General features: G+C 46.5%; 1 protein-coding gene across 1 annotated transcript in view; it reads left to right on the top strand.

Annotated features, from left to right (window-relative positions):
- The window catches only part of GALNT9 (polypeptide N-acetylgalactosaminyltransferase 9), a 1,283,051-nt gene extending 1,267,776 nt beyond the window's left edge, over positions 1–15,275 (top strand). The window contains exon 11 of the mRNA XM_069619988.1: positions 13,724–15,275. Within this exon, the coding sequence (XP_069476089.1) occupies positions 13,724–13,870 (147 nt within the window). The 3' untranslated portion in view covers positions 13,871–15,275. The remainder of the gene's footprint in view (positions 1–13,723) is intronic.
- Positions 15,276–17,024: the final 1,749 nt, after the last annotated feature.

The following is a 17,024-nucleotide window of genomic DNA, read 5'->3' as shown; positions in this document are numbered from 1 at the left end:
GGGGTGCCGGGAGTGGTAGCGGGACTCCGCGGGATCGCGGCATGCGGCCGCGATCCAGAGAACACAGCCCCGTCCCGCTCGCTATCCCCGGGACTCTACGGGATCGCGGCAACGAGCCGCGACATGAAAGGAGCGGCCCCCTCCCGTCCAGCCTTACCTGAACCCGCCAAGGGTAACGCCGCCACGGCCTGCAGCCCGGGAGACAGGTCGGTGACGGCGAACCCGCGGGAGGCACGGGCGGTCGCGGGGAGCCGGCCCACATGGCGGGAGGGAGAGACTTCGAAGGGGGGGAGGGACTCGCAGGATGGAGTGGCCTGGGAGCGGGACTCTTCGGGCAGGCAGCAGAAGCAGCCACTCTGGGAAACCACGGCAGCCTTTAAAGGAGGCGGGACATGGCAATGCCAGCCAATGAAAAGGCGGATTGACAGGGAGGCTTTCCATTGGGGGGGAAGCAAGTCACTCACATCATATAAAAGCCCGGGAACTAATCCAGCGTTTGTTGTTGATTTTCCTAGTCATACGAAGAGGACGAGGAGAGAAGGAACAACTGGTGGGCCTATCCGGACAACAAGGAGATTTAGGAGGGCTTAAATCCTATACCTGGAAGACTGCCTAAGAGTGGAGTAACTCTCAAGGAGGTCATGGACTATATTTTCATTAGTTTAAAAATCATATGAATAAAGTATAATTTCAGCAACCCAACCCTGGTCCGGGTCTTGATTTCTACATTGGCGACGAAGGTGGGATCAGCGACAACGCGATGGATACCCTAATTAAAACCCTGACGGATGGCCAACAGCAGCTGCAGCAATTAATACAGCTACAAACACAACAGGCAGAGGCTGATCGCCTGGCGTTCCAGCAAGCCATCCAGCTACAGGGCGCCCTACAGACCACGGCCCAGGACAAACAGCATGAGAACATTATCAGGCTCACAGATGCAGTAACCAGCACGAGGAACCAACCCATGGTACCGTCCGCCCTACTCCAGAAGTATAAGGAGGGAGAGGATCCAGCCTTTTTCTTCACAAGTTTTGAGAGGATTGCAAGAAATGCGCAATGGCCGCCTGAACGCTGGGGACAGTATGTGGCTCCCTTGTTATCTGGGCTAATGCAGGGTGCATATCAGGCTGTGAACCCCAATGGTATCACTCCATATGGGGAAATTAAAGCAGCTGTACTGGACCGTCTAGGCCTGGATGAGGAGGCCTATCGCCTTCAGCTAAGGGACACCAAGTTAAAAAACGGGGAGAGTCCCAGGCAGTTATATTACCGCATTAAAGACCTGACGGAGAAGTGGATGCAATCCCCTACCCCAGCCAACCAACCCCTCCTAGATAAAATAATCCTGGAACAGTTCATAGAAGCCTTGCCGAGCCCTATGCAAAGATGGGTTAGGCAACACCACAGGCCTACATTGGTGGAAGCCGTGGACATTGCATCGGCTTATCAAAAGGCCGGGTACAGTCGCTTCCCCTCAACCAGTATACCAAGAAGGATGACGTCACCGAACTTTGAACATCAGATACAAAAAGGCCCAAAAGTGGCACATACCAGATGGAGGCAACCGGAGGAGGTCTTCAGGAAACTAGAAGAAAGGAAGACTGGATACGAGGAGAGACAGCCACCCGTAATCCCGGGAGTTCGACAACCCCAGTGCTTTGAGTGTGGTGAATGGGGTCACATTGCCCGGTTTTGCCCCAGAAGAAAGACCACAGAACCTATGGAAATCGGCTACATGAAGCCACACCCGGAAGTACGCAACCCTGGTCCCTACATCGTGGATATAAGAGTGGATGGACGACCGACCCGGGCGCTGCTGGATAGCGGAAGTCGACAAACAGCCATATCTCCCACCGTGAGTAATAACCCTAATTTACCTAACGTTTCTGTACCAATAAAGTGTATACATGGGGACATTAAAACATACCCGATGAGAGAGGTACAGATAGAGATGAACCATGAAACCACTCAATTAAAGGCTGCCGTCCTTCCTACTCTACCCACCCCAGTGGTCCTGGGAACTGACCTACCCCACTTTAGTAAAGCACTGGATGATAGGTGACTCTAGAAACCCCCCCGGACATAAAAGACGGAACAGGCTAGAGTGGTGCCAAGCCAGTTATATGACCCGACCCATTAACTGGCAACCCGAGGATCATGAGGACTCCCTGAGGGGGGAAACCCTAACTGATCCCACCCTTCGGGTAGCCCGTGAGAGAGCGGCCAATGAGAAAGATCCAGACGTAACAAAAGGACCTGGCTTCCTGTTCCGTCATGGACTATTGTACAGAAAATATAAGGCGGACGATGGGACTGTAAGGGAACAATTGATATTACCAAAACCCCATAGAATGGTCATAATGAAACTGGCACACAACCACCCCTGCGGCGGACATATGGCCTCCCTGAAAACGCAGCAGAACATACTGAGACGGTTCTACTGGCCAGGCATATACGGTGAAGTATCCCAGTTCTGTAAGGCGTGTCCCACTTGCCAGCTAACAAGTGGCGTCTTACCAGCAAAAGCCCCTTTGCAGAAAATGCCCCTTATTAACGTTCCTTTCCAGCGGATAGGCATGGACATCGTTGGACCTATAGAACCCGCATCCCGTGGATATAAGTATCTACTAGTCATTGTTGACTATGCTACGCGGTATCCAGAGGCTTTTCCCTTGAAGGGAACATCAGCCCGACAACTATGCGACCAGCTCATTCCCTTCTTCGCAAGAGTGGGCTTACCCTCGGAAGTTATCACAGACCAAGGGACCAATTTTATGTCCACCTTACTTTCGGCAGGTATGCGAAAGACTGCAGATACATCAGTTACGCACCTCGGTATACCATCCCCAGACCGATGGCCTTGTCGAAAGGTATAACAAAACGATCAAGAAAATGATACGGAGAGTGACCGGGTCCGATGGGAAGAACTGGGACCGTATATTACCCTTGGTCTTGATGGTATTACGCGACACCCCATAGTCGTCAACCGGTTTTTCTCCATCCGAGCTCCTTTTCGGAAGACAACCCCGAACCATCTTGGACCTGGTAAAAGAAGAATGGGAGACTTCGGATGAGATTTCTTTAACACAGTACACCGAAGAGTTGAAAGAACATTTGACAGCACTCCGCTCGATGGCCGAGACGAATCTGGGACACGCACAGACAAACCAGGAGAAAAACTATAACAAAGGAAGTCGGATGAGAACTTTCCAAATAGGAGACCAAGTACTAATCCTACTACCCACCAGTACTAACAAGCTATTGGCCAGATGGAGAGGTCCTTATGAGGTTAAAGAGGTACTTAGCCCTGTGACGTATCGGATCCACCAACCCGATCGTGCCACACCAGACAAGGTATACCATGTGAACCTGCTAAAAGCATGGAACGCGCCTGTATTGGTAGCCACAATGGACGCTGGTGAGGATACCTCAGAACAAAACGTAAATCATGAACATGGCAAGCTAGAAGACGTGCAATGGGGAACCATCTTGACTCCTTTCATGAGGTCAGAACTTTTGACCAGGCTGTCTCCCTTTGGAGAAGCGTTCTCGGCCTTACCAGGGAGGACCTATTTAATCGAACACGAGATCAAAACCGATCCCGGACAGATTGTTAGACTAAGACCCTATCGTATTCCAGAAGCACGAAGGATGGTTATCCGAAACGAAGTAGAAGAGATGCTCCGTATGGACATAATTGAACCCTCAACCAGCCCGTGGTCATCCCCGATAGTGTTGGTACCAAAGCCCGATGGTACTGTTAGATTGTGTATGGACTACCGACAATTAAATACGATCTCTAATTATGAAGCCTATCCTATGCCACGAATGGACGAGCTGTTGGAAAGGCTAGGATCCGCCAACTTCCTAAGCACGCTTGACCTAACTAAGGGTTATTGGCAGATTCCCTTGAAATCCACGGACCGGGAAAAGACTGCCTTTACCACTCCCCAAGGTCTATACCAATTCAAGGTTTTGCCATTCGGGCTACACGGTGCACCAGCCACCTTCCAGAGACTAATGGATGTCATACTACGTCCCCATGAGAGTTATGCTGCGGCTTACTTAGACGACATTGTCGTGTATAGCACGACCTGGACAGAACATGTACGCCACTTGGAACAGGTGGTGTCTGAGTTGTTTAAGGCAGGCCTACACATTAATCCGAAGAAAACAGTGATAGGGGCACACGAGACAAAATATCTGGGACACTTGGTAGGCGGAGGCACGATACGACCGCAATTCTCGAAAATCCAGGCCATCCACGAGATACCTACTCCATCCACGAAGAAACAGATCCGTGCCTTTTTGGGTTTCATAGGCTACTACCGTAGATTTATCCCAGATTTCTCCTCGGTGGCAGCTCCACTAACTGACGCTTTAAGGAACAAAGGGTCTCCCGATTTGACCAAAAACACTGCTGCTTTGGAAGCCATCGATATCCTGAAGCAGAGGATCACCTCAAATCCAATACTTCGGTGCCCCGACTTCCATAGACAATTTTTCCTTCAGACGGACGCGTCAAATCAGGGGCTGGGAGCGGTTCTTTCACAGGAACATGGGGGCGAACTTCAGCCCATCTGTTTCGTGAGCAGGAAGCTCGTACCTCACGAGGAGGCCTATTCCACTATTGAGAAGGAGTGTTTGGCCATCAAATGGGCGGTAGAGACCCTCAGGTATTATCTCTTGGGTCGCTGCTTTACGTTGTATACTGACCATGCCCCCTTGCAGTGGCTCGCAAGGCATAAAGATACCAACCAGCGGGTACTCAGATGGTTCCTGTCTCTTCAACCGTTCGATTTCGTTACCTTACACAGACCTGCGGGTTTCCAGCTGGTGGCCAACTATCTGTCCCGGAATCCTCCCTTGCCCGATCGGCCAGGGTTTGTGATGGGGAGATGTGAGAAGGGGCCCGGAGTGGAGGGGGTGCCGGGAGTGGTAGCGGGACTCCGCGGGATCGCGGCATGGGGCCGCGATCCAGAGAACGCAGCCCCGTCCCGCTCGCTATCCCCGGGACTCTACGGGATCGCGGCAACGAGCCGCGACATGAAAGGAGCGGCCCCCTCCCGTCCAGCCTTACCTGAACCCGCCAAGGGTAACGCCGCCGCGGCCTGCAGCCCGGGAGACAGGTCGGTGACGGCGAACCCGCGGGAGGCACGGGCGGTCGCGGGGAGCCGGCCCACACGGCCCGCCGAGCATCTCTCCCCACCAGGAAGGGAGAGAAGGGAGAGACGGCTTGCTCGGCGGGGCGGGCCGCTCTGGGGCGGCCACGGAGACAGACACACATGGCGGGAGGGAGAGACTTCGAAGGGGGGGAGGGACTCGCAGGATGGAGTGGCCTGGGAGCGGGACTCTTCGGGCAGGCAGCAGAAGCAGCCACTCTGGGAAACCACGGCAGCCTTTAAAGGAGGCGGGACATGGCAATACCAGCCAATGAAAAGGCGGATTGACAGGGAGGCTTTCCATTGGTGGGGAAGCAAGTCACTCACATCATATAAAAGCCCGGGAACTAATCCAGCGTTTGTTGTTGATTTTCCTAGTCATACGAAGAGGACGAGGAGAGAAGGAACAACTGGTGGGCCTATCCGGACAACAAGGAGATTTAGGAGGGCTTAAATCCTATACCTGGAAGACTGCCTAAGAGTGAAGTAACTCTCAAGGAGGTCATGGACTATATTTTCATTAGTTTAAAAATCATATGAATAAAGTATAATTTCAGCAACCCAACCCTGGTCCGGGTCTTGATTTCTACACTCCGCAAATTATACATGGCGGAAGAAGGATCAAGTTGGGCCCACTGGAAGTGTGGGTTCTCCAGCAGCTCTCGCCGAATGGCACTGTAAATATTTTGAAATATGGATTCCTCAGTGGAGTATTTATTGGCGAATCCTTCATAGGTGATAAAGAGAGTTTGAGAGAGCGACTGGATCCTTACGGTTGGTGGTGTTAGGAAGTACCATCTGTTCTAGGGTATCCTGCTGGATGTGCAATCATACAACAGTTTACTGTATTACATGAGGAAATGTCTGAGGCAATGCTGGCGGGCCCAATGTTTACGACTCTGTTTAAATCTGTTCCCCACTAATGACATCTTGGGAGCCCGAGGTGGAGTACAACGTGATTTACGGAGTTGTAGATTCTGTAAAGTAGATTCCTCGATAGAAACCATACAACATCTGATGGTTTTTTGCCCCAAGCTCCGGGCCCAATGCCAGACACACTTCTCGCTTCTTGTAAAGGACTATAAGGTGGTACACCCCGGGTGGTTATGGCAATGTATCCTGACGGGCAAATTGTTTAAATGGTCCTTGGCTGCTTTACGATTCTTAAAAGGCATCTTTTCCCCGGGGAGAGAGCACTAAATGAGGGCCAGACACTGAGTGCCCAGTTAGGGGAAGATTCAGTTTGAATGGTGCACAAATTCAGATGAAGTTAGGAAATTGGTTCACAAGTTTTATGATGTCTGTCATTTAAATCAGATCTGAAGCTGTTTTACAATGTGATGTATGTGAGGGTTGTGTTGCAGGCAAATTGTTGTTTATTTGTTTCCTGGGTAGTTGGTTTTATTCTGTGCTTATATTGGTTTAACTTGTGATTTATGTAGTGTGTATGTGAAAAGTTCCTTGTGAACTATAACACATTAAATAAATAAATAATAAACTTTTATTATTTTGCACTCCATGGTATTCTAAGAATTAGAGACTTTCAAGGGGAAACAAACTTTGTCACTGAAGGACCTGGTGTTTGTTCTGAACTGCATCCTCATGCTGGAGATGCCAAAGGGTGTGCTACGCTCGAGTGTGCTGCCTTGCCCCGTGCTGAAAACGTGGGGAAGTGAGGATAACGGCCTGACATAACATTTTGTAAACACTTCTTTCTTTTCCGTAACTCTGTTTACCACACTATTTGCATTTAGAGGTAGGGATTGGCAATAGTTTTATTAGTATAGACCCTTTTATTTTGACAAGACACCACTAGGACTGTGTTATTATTATTTGATGGTCGTAGCTTGCTCCCATCTGTAGATTTAAGATTATATAGGCATTTTTCAAACCCTGTTTGAAATTAAATAAACACTCTTCAACTGTGGTAACTTGTGTCTGTTTTACTGTTGATACCATGCCTTTCTTACTACACCCACTTCACTGCAAAACCAGGAAATCCTGAGCACTCTCTCCTCCCCCATTTCCCCCTCACCCTCTCCCATCCCCCTGCCACCGATGGCCTCCCATCTTCCCCCAGTCTTCCTCTCCTCCTTCTCTCCTATCAGACCGGATGAATTCTCTAGGGTTGTCTGGTCTATGAGGGTCTCCTCCAAACAGGTCCCCCCTTGTTCTTCTAGAACTATTAAGGAAAACATTGGCTCCCTTGCCCCTGCACTTGCTGGTTTCTACAATCATTCTCTTTCTACTGGTTCTTTCCCCAACTCCCTGAAGCACTCACTTGTGAGCCCCCTCCTAAAGAAACCTTCTGCTGATCCCTCATGCTCGGCAACTATCGCCCCATCTCTATCACTCCCTTCCTTGGGAAACTCCTGGAGGAATCGGACCTCCCACAACTGACTCAGCACATGGAGCTGGTTGGCTGTCTACACAACCATCAAACTGTATTCCGAGCATCCAGACGGATGGAAACTGCTCCCCTGTACACACGTGAAGAACTTCTTGTATCTCTGGACTCTAACTCTCCCTCTGTTCTCATTCTACTTGATCTCTCTTCTGAATTTGATACAATCAACCACTCCATCCTCATAAAATAGCTCCATGAAACCCTTTCCATCTCTGAGTGGGTACCGGACTGGCTGACCTCCTCCCTCACCGACCGTCCGTCCCAGGTTATCGTGGGCTCTTTCTCCTCTCCCACCTCTATATCTACCTGTGGCGTCCCCCAGGGCTCCAACCTCTCACCCTGGCTCTTTAACATCTATCTCACTCCCCTTCCCCACATTATTTACACTTACACCCCCCACTTCCACTGTTATGCAGATGAGACCCAACTTTTCTTCAAACTTCTCTCTGACCCCCTTGCCTCTGCCTCTACCATTCCTGACTGCCTTTCTGACATACAGTCCTGATGTGCCTCTAATGATCTCTGCCTCAATGCCAGCAAGACTGAGATCCTTCCCATTGGGGTCCCTTCGCCCACTTTCCTCCCTTCTCTCTGGCCACCTTCTATGCCCTCCCTCCTTCTTCTGAAGCTATAAACATTTGACTCCTCTCTTTCTTTCCTCCCTCTCATCATGGACCTTGCTCCACCTCCTCAGAGGCATCCTTCCTTTCCCCAGAAGCTCAATGTCTCTAGAGCCCTGGTTCTCTCTAGGATGGATTACTGCAACAGCCTCTTCCTTAATCTACCATCTTCCTTTCTCCGCCACTTAAGTTTATCCAGAATAGGGCTGCAAGACCTAACCTTGGCCTCAAGCCTAGGGACTGTATCTCTCTATCCCTAAAATCTCTCCACTGGCGCCTGGTTGCTGCAGAATCAAATTCAAATCCCTCTGTCTCACCCATAGGACTATCTGGGGCCAGGGACCATGCTATCTACAGCTTGCTGTCGCCATATACTCTCCCTCCAGTTACCTACATTCCTGCAGCTCCAACTCTGTGTGTCAAGTGCTTCGCAAGAAGCAAGCTGCAGACTGTTCTCTTTCCTCAGCTGGCTCCCTCCTCTGGAACAGTCTCCCCCTCCCTCTCCACCTTGAGCCGGATGTTCCTCAAGTTCCGGAAGTGCCAAAAGACTTTCACCTCCTCCTTCCTCCTCCGCCGCCCATGCTTAACCACTCAGTCGCTGAGATTGGTGGCCTTGGCTCTCATGTGTCCTTCTGGGTCCGGACCTTTCTTTCAATCACTGTCAGCCCCTCCAGCGCTAGCACTTGCCCTTGGGCACCCACTGGCCTGTGTTCACTCACAGGACATCACTTACTGCATCGGCAATGGCAGATGACCACTCCTTGCTATGTGTCCTCTGCTAAGTACTTACCGGCTCCCGGCAACTTACTCCCTGGCAATTCGCTCTCTGGGGAATCTCCTAGCACTTACCCCCACTATGACTGTTTCTTCTCTCTTTCTCTGCACTTGCATGATCCGAATGCTCACAAGGCCTAGTAGGACCACCTCTAACCTGTTCATTATTGTATTCTATTGCATTTGTCCCATGTTCCCTCAGCTGCCCTGTGAATGCTCTGAAACACAATTTCTTGTTGTATAAGCGCCTTACAGATGCACAACAAATAAATCTTCACAGCAGTTTAACGCACCACAGGGCTCAGCCTTTCAGCCTTCTGGGGCTGCTAAACCAAACACTGCTGGTGATGATTTATTAAGCGTTTACACGCTACATGGAAACCTCCAATTAAAATGCATGGCCTTCTCTATCTTATCTACAATATGTTTCTAAACGTTACATAAAGTGTGTGTGTGTGTGTGTGTGTGTGTGTGTGTGACACACCTGACATACCTTCAAGCATTGTAACAAATCATCCAGCATACGACAGACCCATCCCCTCGCCCCGCAAAACAATGCTTTACACTTAAAAACAATAATGTCGACATCACATCTGGTAACGCCAGCTGGGGGTGCCATTATAGCGTTCCATGCTTGGTGCCTTGATAGCAGCGGTGTCCCAGATGCATGATCCCTTGTGATGACAAAACGATGGGCTCCATAGAAGTTCCTTGGGCTCGCAGATGTGTGCTGTGTCCAAGAACCTCACCCACTCCCATGGTACCGGTTGTCAAGTCCCAATAAAGAACCAGAAAAGCCATCCTCCATTATCAGGGTGCCACATCCGTTCAACCTTGCTGGGGGCCACAACCCAACAATGCCCCTTGTGGAATCTGAAGAGCAACTCCACTGCATTGGGGTCCCCATGTTCTCATTGACCCTTGCTGAATCTGAAGACGAACTTGACTGCGTTGGGGTACCACATCCATTCACCCTTGATGGGGACCACAACCCAGCAATGCCCCTTGCCAAATTGGCAAAAACATGTGACCTCCATCCTCGAGGCCCGGTCTGCCGGTTGCATGATCCCCCTGTTGGAGTACAAAGTGCCTCTAAATAATTACAAATAGAACATAGAATCAGAATATGACTCTTTAACACAACAGCAATCATTGTTTTGTGATATTCAAATACATTTTTGAAATGGGTTTTATTTTCAAATATTAATGCATACTGTGCTACGTTTCCCATTGACCGTTGGTAAACACAGACAATGCATTTTTCAAAATATTTGACATTTCAATCAGTTTGTCTCAAAGAATCCTGGCTTCACAGCTTAATCAAAATGTGTGATCTTTGACAAATACTCAAATCCCACTGTGCATGGCCTGCTGAAATTGGGAGTTTGCAAAGCCCTGCATTTTGGGACATGTCAGTATTGTCTGAGACGCGGCAGAAGTTAAAACTGTATTTTAAATTGCTATCATACGGTATCTCACTTCTAGCTCAGAGTTGATAGATAAAGCGCTGTGCACATTAGCACCATGTACCCTCTTCGACATTTAAAAGATGAGTCCTAACACTTTGGGGGTTCCCTTGCATGCAGAAAATAGGTCCAAAAGTTGTATAAGCTTTTTACTGCTTTGCTCACAAAGAACAAATAATGTACATTGTAATGCATACTTGAAAATACAAAATGAGTCCAATAGACCCCATTAATTAGACACTAGCTAAAACATTAATTACCACAGTAATTGGAACTTGAAAGAAGCCAGCTTTTACACTGTGTCAATCACCTCTTTGAAATATTCAAATACATTCTCCATCTGCAGCAATACACAATGTATTACCAAGTAGGCGTCAGCATCTTAAGGCCAATCTAACAGCCCAGCACTTGGCCCTGTGATAATGTCTTGGGCCTGACTCACAACACGTTTTAATGGCGATAAGCCTACCAGGTCACATTTATCATTCAGAGTTTCTTCACTAAATCTGGCTGCCCAAAAGCAGCTGCCACGTTAAATATTTGCACATGTAAAATATTTTATAGTTATTAACTCTACGATAGTTAGAAGAAACATGGGGAGAAATGAGTTGTGGCTATCGAGTGTGTGTGTGTGTGTGTGTGCGTATGTGCACAAACATTTGTGTGTTTGTGTGTGTGTGTTTGTGTGTTTGGGCGTGTGTGCTTGTGTGTGTGTGTGTGTGTGTGTGCATGTGCGATTCAGGATCTAACTCATTGATTTGGGGAGGTTCTGGACCCCTGCACAGATTACATTTTACTCAAGAAATGTAATCTCTGCTGGGGCGGGGGCAACGTTGTAGGTACTTAAATCAGAGTAGGATCAAATAATTGCCCAGGATCACACACTTTGGGTGAACTGTGAAGCCAGTATTTTGACCCACTCTGTAAATTTGGCATAATACTTTACAAGCCTTAACATTTAAGTTCTGAATTTCAGATTGAGGGTGGTTTTAATTGTTTTAAATTCTACAATGTGTGGCCATTTATTAAGTGCAGTATTTTTAACACTTTAAGTAAAATTAGATTACACTTGATTGAGTGTGTTACCAACTCATAACCACTTACAAATACCTCTACACAATTCCAACCTGTTCCCAAATGCTGTAGTCAAAATCTCCAAAACTGTTGTAGAACATAGGATCTGCGCCCAATAACTTCTGTGATCTCACAGACTTCAGTAAAACGATGCAATCCATCTCTGTCAGTGACACCTTGTGCAGGCCCATTTTTGTCTGTGCCTGTTCGTCACCTATGAGTTATACTGGCCAACATGAAAATCCAATTTGCCACCCAGAGACAGCCCACCTCCTCAGCCTCCGAAACTGTACATTCTTTTTCAAAAAATACAAACCCCAATACAGTAAAACACAGGTCTTGTAATACTCCCAAGTCATATACATGTTTAGTTTGAAAATAAAAAGCAGTTCACAATTAATCTTCTTGAAGTGAGCTGATAATCCTGTCAGTACCCAGTGCTGCCCTGAATCAGAGCTCTTTGGGGGGCAGTACTCTGACCGGTGGCCCTGAGCTGTGACAGATTCAATTATCTCTGGAGAGCACAGCATTGCTTAATTACCATAAATGAAAACAACTCCAATCAATCAATTAGTCGCACAGCAGGAGTCTCCAATGAGGGTTTTGTCAGAAATGCATCCCGCTGCTCCAGGTACATAATCCATATGGTTCATTGGCAGCCCCACCACTTTTAAGGGATAAAGACTGGCACCCCCACAGATATTATCTAAGGGGTCCAGATGTCTTGGTTTATGTCTGGGCTGCCAGGAAGCATGACTTGTCTTTTTTTCAAAATACAATTCCTTGCTGGAAATGAAATCAACGACCCACAGGTATTCTGCACCCTGGATATTTTCAGTTGACACATCGAAAATGCATATTATATCAACACACCTTATGAAGTAGATGTTTTTTTTGTCCTACATATTACCCCAGCATCAGTGTATCAGAAGATAACAATAGCCCAGTCATCTTGGATGACTATAGATAAGCAACCCTTGCGCTGAACATCGCAGAAGTAAAGGTCCTGTCATGTAGAGTTAACTTAGCAAAATACAATGCTTCTCATCAGCCAACCGCAGGCATCCTGTTGCTGACGCAGTGAAAATGCACATTATATCACAGATCATGAAATGTCTGACTTCCTCAGTCAACATTTGTGTCAAAGGCCACAAATAGTCAACTAAAAATAAATGACACATGTATTCCATAGATAACGTGTAGCAAGGCAGGCTTCGACCCAAACTGCCTCATCACAACCTTCCCACTCCCCGCCATACTTATGAAATCTTTCCTACAAAAGCAAACATGTCTTGTACTGCAATGGATGAGCTTTCTATTTTGTATTTGTATCTGTCTGTTGAAGAGCTGTAGACCATGAGTGGCGCTGGGGCCCTGGAAAACAGAGTGAGGTGCATCCGAAACACTGAAATACAGTCAGCCACACAGACAATCTACAGCAGTCACTTTAACACTCCCAGAAAAGTCCCCCTTCACAAGTCCTTTTCCACCTACATTGTATTCATTTAAAAGAAACAAGCATTGCCAAAGTGAATAGTTTGGACTATTGTGTAGGGCTGGTGACGACACCCTGCGTATAAAGCAAACTCAAGGGCCTAGTTGGTGTTAAAATGCCAGTGCACTCCTGTATGGGCATGCATTGTAAAAGCCAATAGTTATGTTTTTTTTGTAGGCACTGGGAAACACACTTTGTGTATAAAGTGAATTCAAAACTATAGGATTATTTTGGGTCGCCATCAAATTGTTAGGGTGGTCCTCATGGCATCTAGTTATACTATATATCAAATTTATATTACATTTGTATCACAGTTTGATGTTAATGTTTGAAAAAGCTATCTCAATTATATAGGGTTATATCTGAATGAAATCAAAGTTCTGGAGTGTTATGACATCATCTATACTATATATTGAATTGATATCCAATTTTATATAACATTTATATAAAATGTATATACAAATTATATTAAAAAAATGTGGGGTTCATTAAATTGATATCAAAATTATCGGGGTTCATTAACTGTATATCAATCAATTTGATATAAAAAAATGTTGGGGGTAAATCAAATGTATATCAAAAGGATGAGACTAAGACCAGAAATGGGGGGGAGGGCATCTTTCAAAATTTAACTTGGTATAAAAAGGTACCCCCTTCTTCTACTTGATGATCTCATTGCTTTGTAGCACTCCTCTAATAAATCTCTCTTTTCCTTCTTACAGAATAGTCCAATCGTCAGCAGAGACACTGGAAGGTGCCTGGAAGTAGAGATGTCAAAAGATGCCAATTTTGGTCTGCGGTTGGTGGTGCAAAGGTGCTCGGGACAGAAATGGATGATCAGGAACCTGATCAAACCGGCTCGACATTGACTACGGGGATCCAGAGCCAGGTTGTGTTAACGCCGCTTGATCCAGGGTCAGTCTGGGATGGCCCAACCAGGGGCGCCTACTAAAAGGGGGGACCATGCAACAAGGACCGCCCACGTGATGCATATGGAGTACCGTGCAGACACTATTACTAGACACTGTGATCACTAAAAGCTGGAGGTGATGGCAGGCAAGGGCACATGGGAAAGCCGATGAAAGTTTCAATGGATAAACCAATGGGTGGGGGATACGCCCTACATGTTCTGTTAGGGAACTCCTTATCTGGCGCCTCCTTCTTTTCTCGGCTTCACAAAGTAATAATAACCGGTACACAACTGGCAGGATGTCGTACCATGTGCCTTTTTAAATGTACTTCCGTCAGCATGTTGGATCAAATTTAGGACATCAGGCCCTAGTGTGGCAAGATATCGTGAATTATAAGACTCCAAGGGAGGATGTGCAGGTGTTGTTGAAGTGTTAATTTTGGACGCCATCAAGTGAGACCACATTTGCAAGACTTTGTATCCAGCTTCTCGTGGTGGCAGAAAAAAGGGACTTCAACTGCAAACTCATTTGAGCATTTGAGAGACTAGCTAGTGCGTTTGGCACTAACAATAACTTCTCTGCTTCCTCACCCCAAAAGGAAATATCGAAACTTGAGAGTCATCAGCAGGTGCCACGCTACGGTTTGCCTAGAGAGTGCACATGACACCGAGAATTGATGGTACAACCACTTTCAGATAAAGTGGGGTGCTGCTACTCGCCGATTTATAATCCCGGGCAATTGAAATTGATAAGTGCTGGTGTATTGCGTGCAGAGCCCGTGTGACACTCATTGCCTTTTTTTTTTTTAAACGTCAAATATGTTATTTTATTTATCAATATATTTATTTATTTAAAGCTTTCCTTGGGATTTCTTCAAGCAGAGGACTCCTCCAGTCACGGCAATTTGGAAGAAGTTACAAAGAACAATTCAAATGTAAACCTTATTTGCATTATAGGGAGATAGACCGGGTGCTCTGGCACTTGGTCAGTTTTAGTTGGAAGCCGAGAACCCAAGCACTGTTCCATTTCTCAAAAATTCCTCACCCCTCATAACGCACTGCGTAAAAAATACCTGCGCCATTAAATCTTCCAGCTGTTCTACAGCGGCCGTAGCGCTTGGGCGGCCCGACCGGTCCATGCGCCAAATGTGAGTCCCAGAAACAGCAGAGCCCACATCAGGTTCAGGTGATAAATATTTCAGACTGGGCAAGGAATGAGTTATGATTCTCGTGGCGTTGGATCTAATTAAATTCTCACCGGGATGAATGCAATTGCAGGTGAACGCAAACATTCAAGCTGATGTTATTTCATAAAATATTTAAGCTGCATTTTGTTTTTAATTAAAGAAATACCAGATATTGGAGCGCTTGGCCTATTTGTATTTGCTCTCAGCTTTTCTGCAATGAAAGTTACTGGTTTTCATTACCTTGTGCGTTTCGAGTCTATGTTTTCCGGTTGCCCTTGATCAAGCACCAAAAAGGCTGAACTCATCTCACGGGCATGTCTGATTTGGATGCTTTCATATCATGGGTGGTCTTGGCAAGATTGATTACTAATTCATGTATTTAATGTGTACTTACATAATTTGTACTGAGACAGCACCAGTCTATATCATATTTTGTATTTTAAAATAATTGATATTAGAACATGGACATAAATATTGACCGCCTCTAAACCAATCAGAGTTCTAGGAGTGCAGTCAATAATCTCAGTTATTGACCTTAATCCAAACATTCTGACTTTAGCAGCTGCCTAAAAGCGGGCATTGCATAAACTGTCTTATTTTACCACAAAGTGTAAATAGCCTTTTAGAGCGTGGGGGGGGTAATTATCCCTTGGTTTGTATTTGTATTTTGTTTATTTATAATGCACACCCTGCCCAGAGGCATCTTGGCGCATTTCTTACAAGGTTACAGGTGAAGTTGCAGGTTGGCAGCCTCCAGTTACAGATTCTTGAGGTGGAGATACGTAATAGCAGGCAGAGGTAGTAGATGTGAGTACAGGCATATATTACAATAACAAATGAAAACATAATATATACACTTAAGAGTATACTTATGAGTACATGTGATTATTACAAGTAGTTAGGCTGTCCGCCTAAACAAGTCTAGTCCGTGCAGGCAGTAACATAGCGTAACAGATATGTACGATCAAAGTCGGGTGGCGGCTAGGTCTTCTCTGTGAGCCAAAATGTAGCTTTGTTCTTAAATGCAGAGTAACTGACTTCATTTCTGAGCGTGTTTGGGAGTGTGTTACAAAGTTTGGATGCAAGAACTGGGAAGCTGGACCCCCCCTGAATTTTAAATCGGGGTATAGCAAGTGAGTGAGCTTGTGCAGATCTCAGTGGTCGGGTAGCTATGTGTGCAGAAAGGCGGTTGGCTAGGTATTCTGGTGCTTGCTTAGTTAGGCACTTGTGTGTAAGTGCAAGGGTTTTAAGAGATATTCTGTGTGCCACTGGGAGCCAATGAAGGTTCCATCTAGTGTCAGAGATGTGCGCTTTCATAGGGATATTAAGGGCTGCTGTGATAGCACGATTCTGATGTTCTTTTGACTATCCTCAGATACAGGGCATTGCAATAATCAATTTTGGCCATCACCAGAGATCTAGCCAAGATGATACAGTTAGGAGTGGTAATGAAGGGTCTGCAGGCTGTCACAAGTGTGCACGTGTATGCTGAAGCTGAGACCACTGAGTTGATTTGTTTTGTCATGGAGAGGGTAGAGTGAAGGTGGAAGCCTAGAGTTTTGGTATTGTTCAACACCTTAATGGTATTCTCATCGATGACAAAAGCTTTGAAAGCCGGGTCCAGTTTATTGAGTCGAAGGTGGGATCCGAGGATAAGTAACTCTGTCTTATCGTCGTTTAGGCATAGACCATGGGATGCCATCCAAGCTTGGATGACTGAGTAGATTGCATTGAGAACCTTTAAATCGGTTGTGTAGTCACTGCTAATGGGAATGAGTATCTGGGTATGATGCCCTTCCATAACATATTGCCTGAGAAATACCCTTCCCGAGGTCTATAATTATATTAACAGGCCAACAATCCAATAATTTTATGTGCAGGGCAATCAAAGCATTTCATCACACTTTAAAGAGATTACATTTTCAG

Source organism: Ambystoma mexicanum, chromosome 10, assembly GCF_040938575.1.
Source record: "Ambystoma mexicanum isolate Mex_15411 chromosome 10, UKY_AmexF1_1, whole genome shotgun sequence".
NCBI lineage: Eukaryota > Metazoa > Chordata > Amphibia > Caudata > Ambystomatidae > Ambystoma > Ambystoma mexicanum.
The sequence above is the reverse complement of the archived record's forward strand: the minus strand, read 5'-3'. Positions and strand labels throughout refer to the sequence as shown.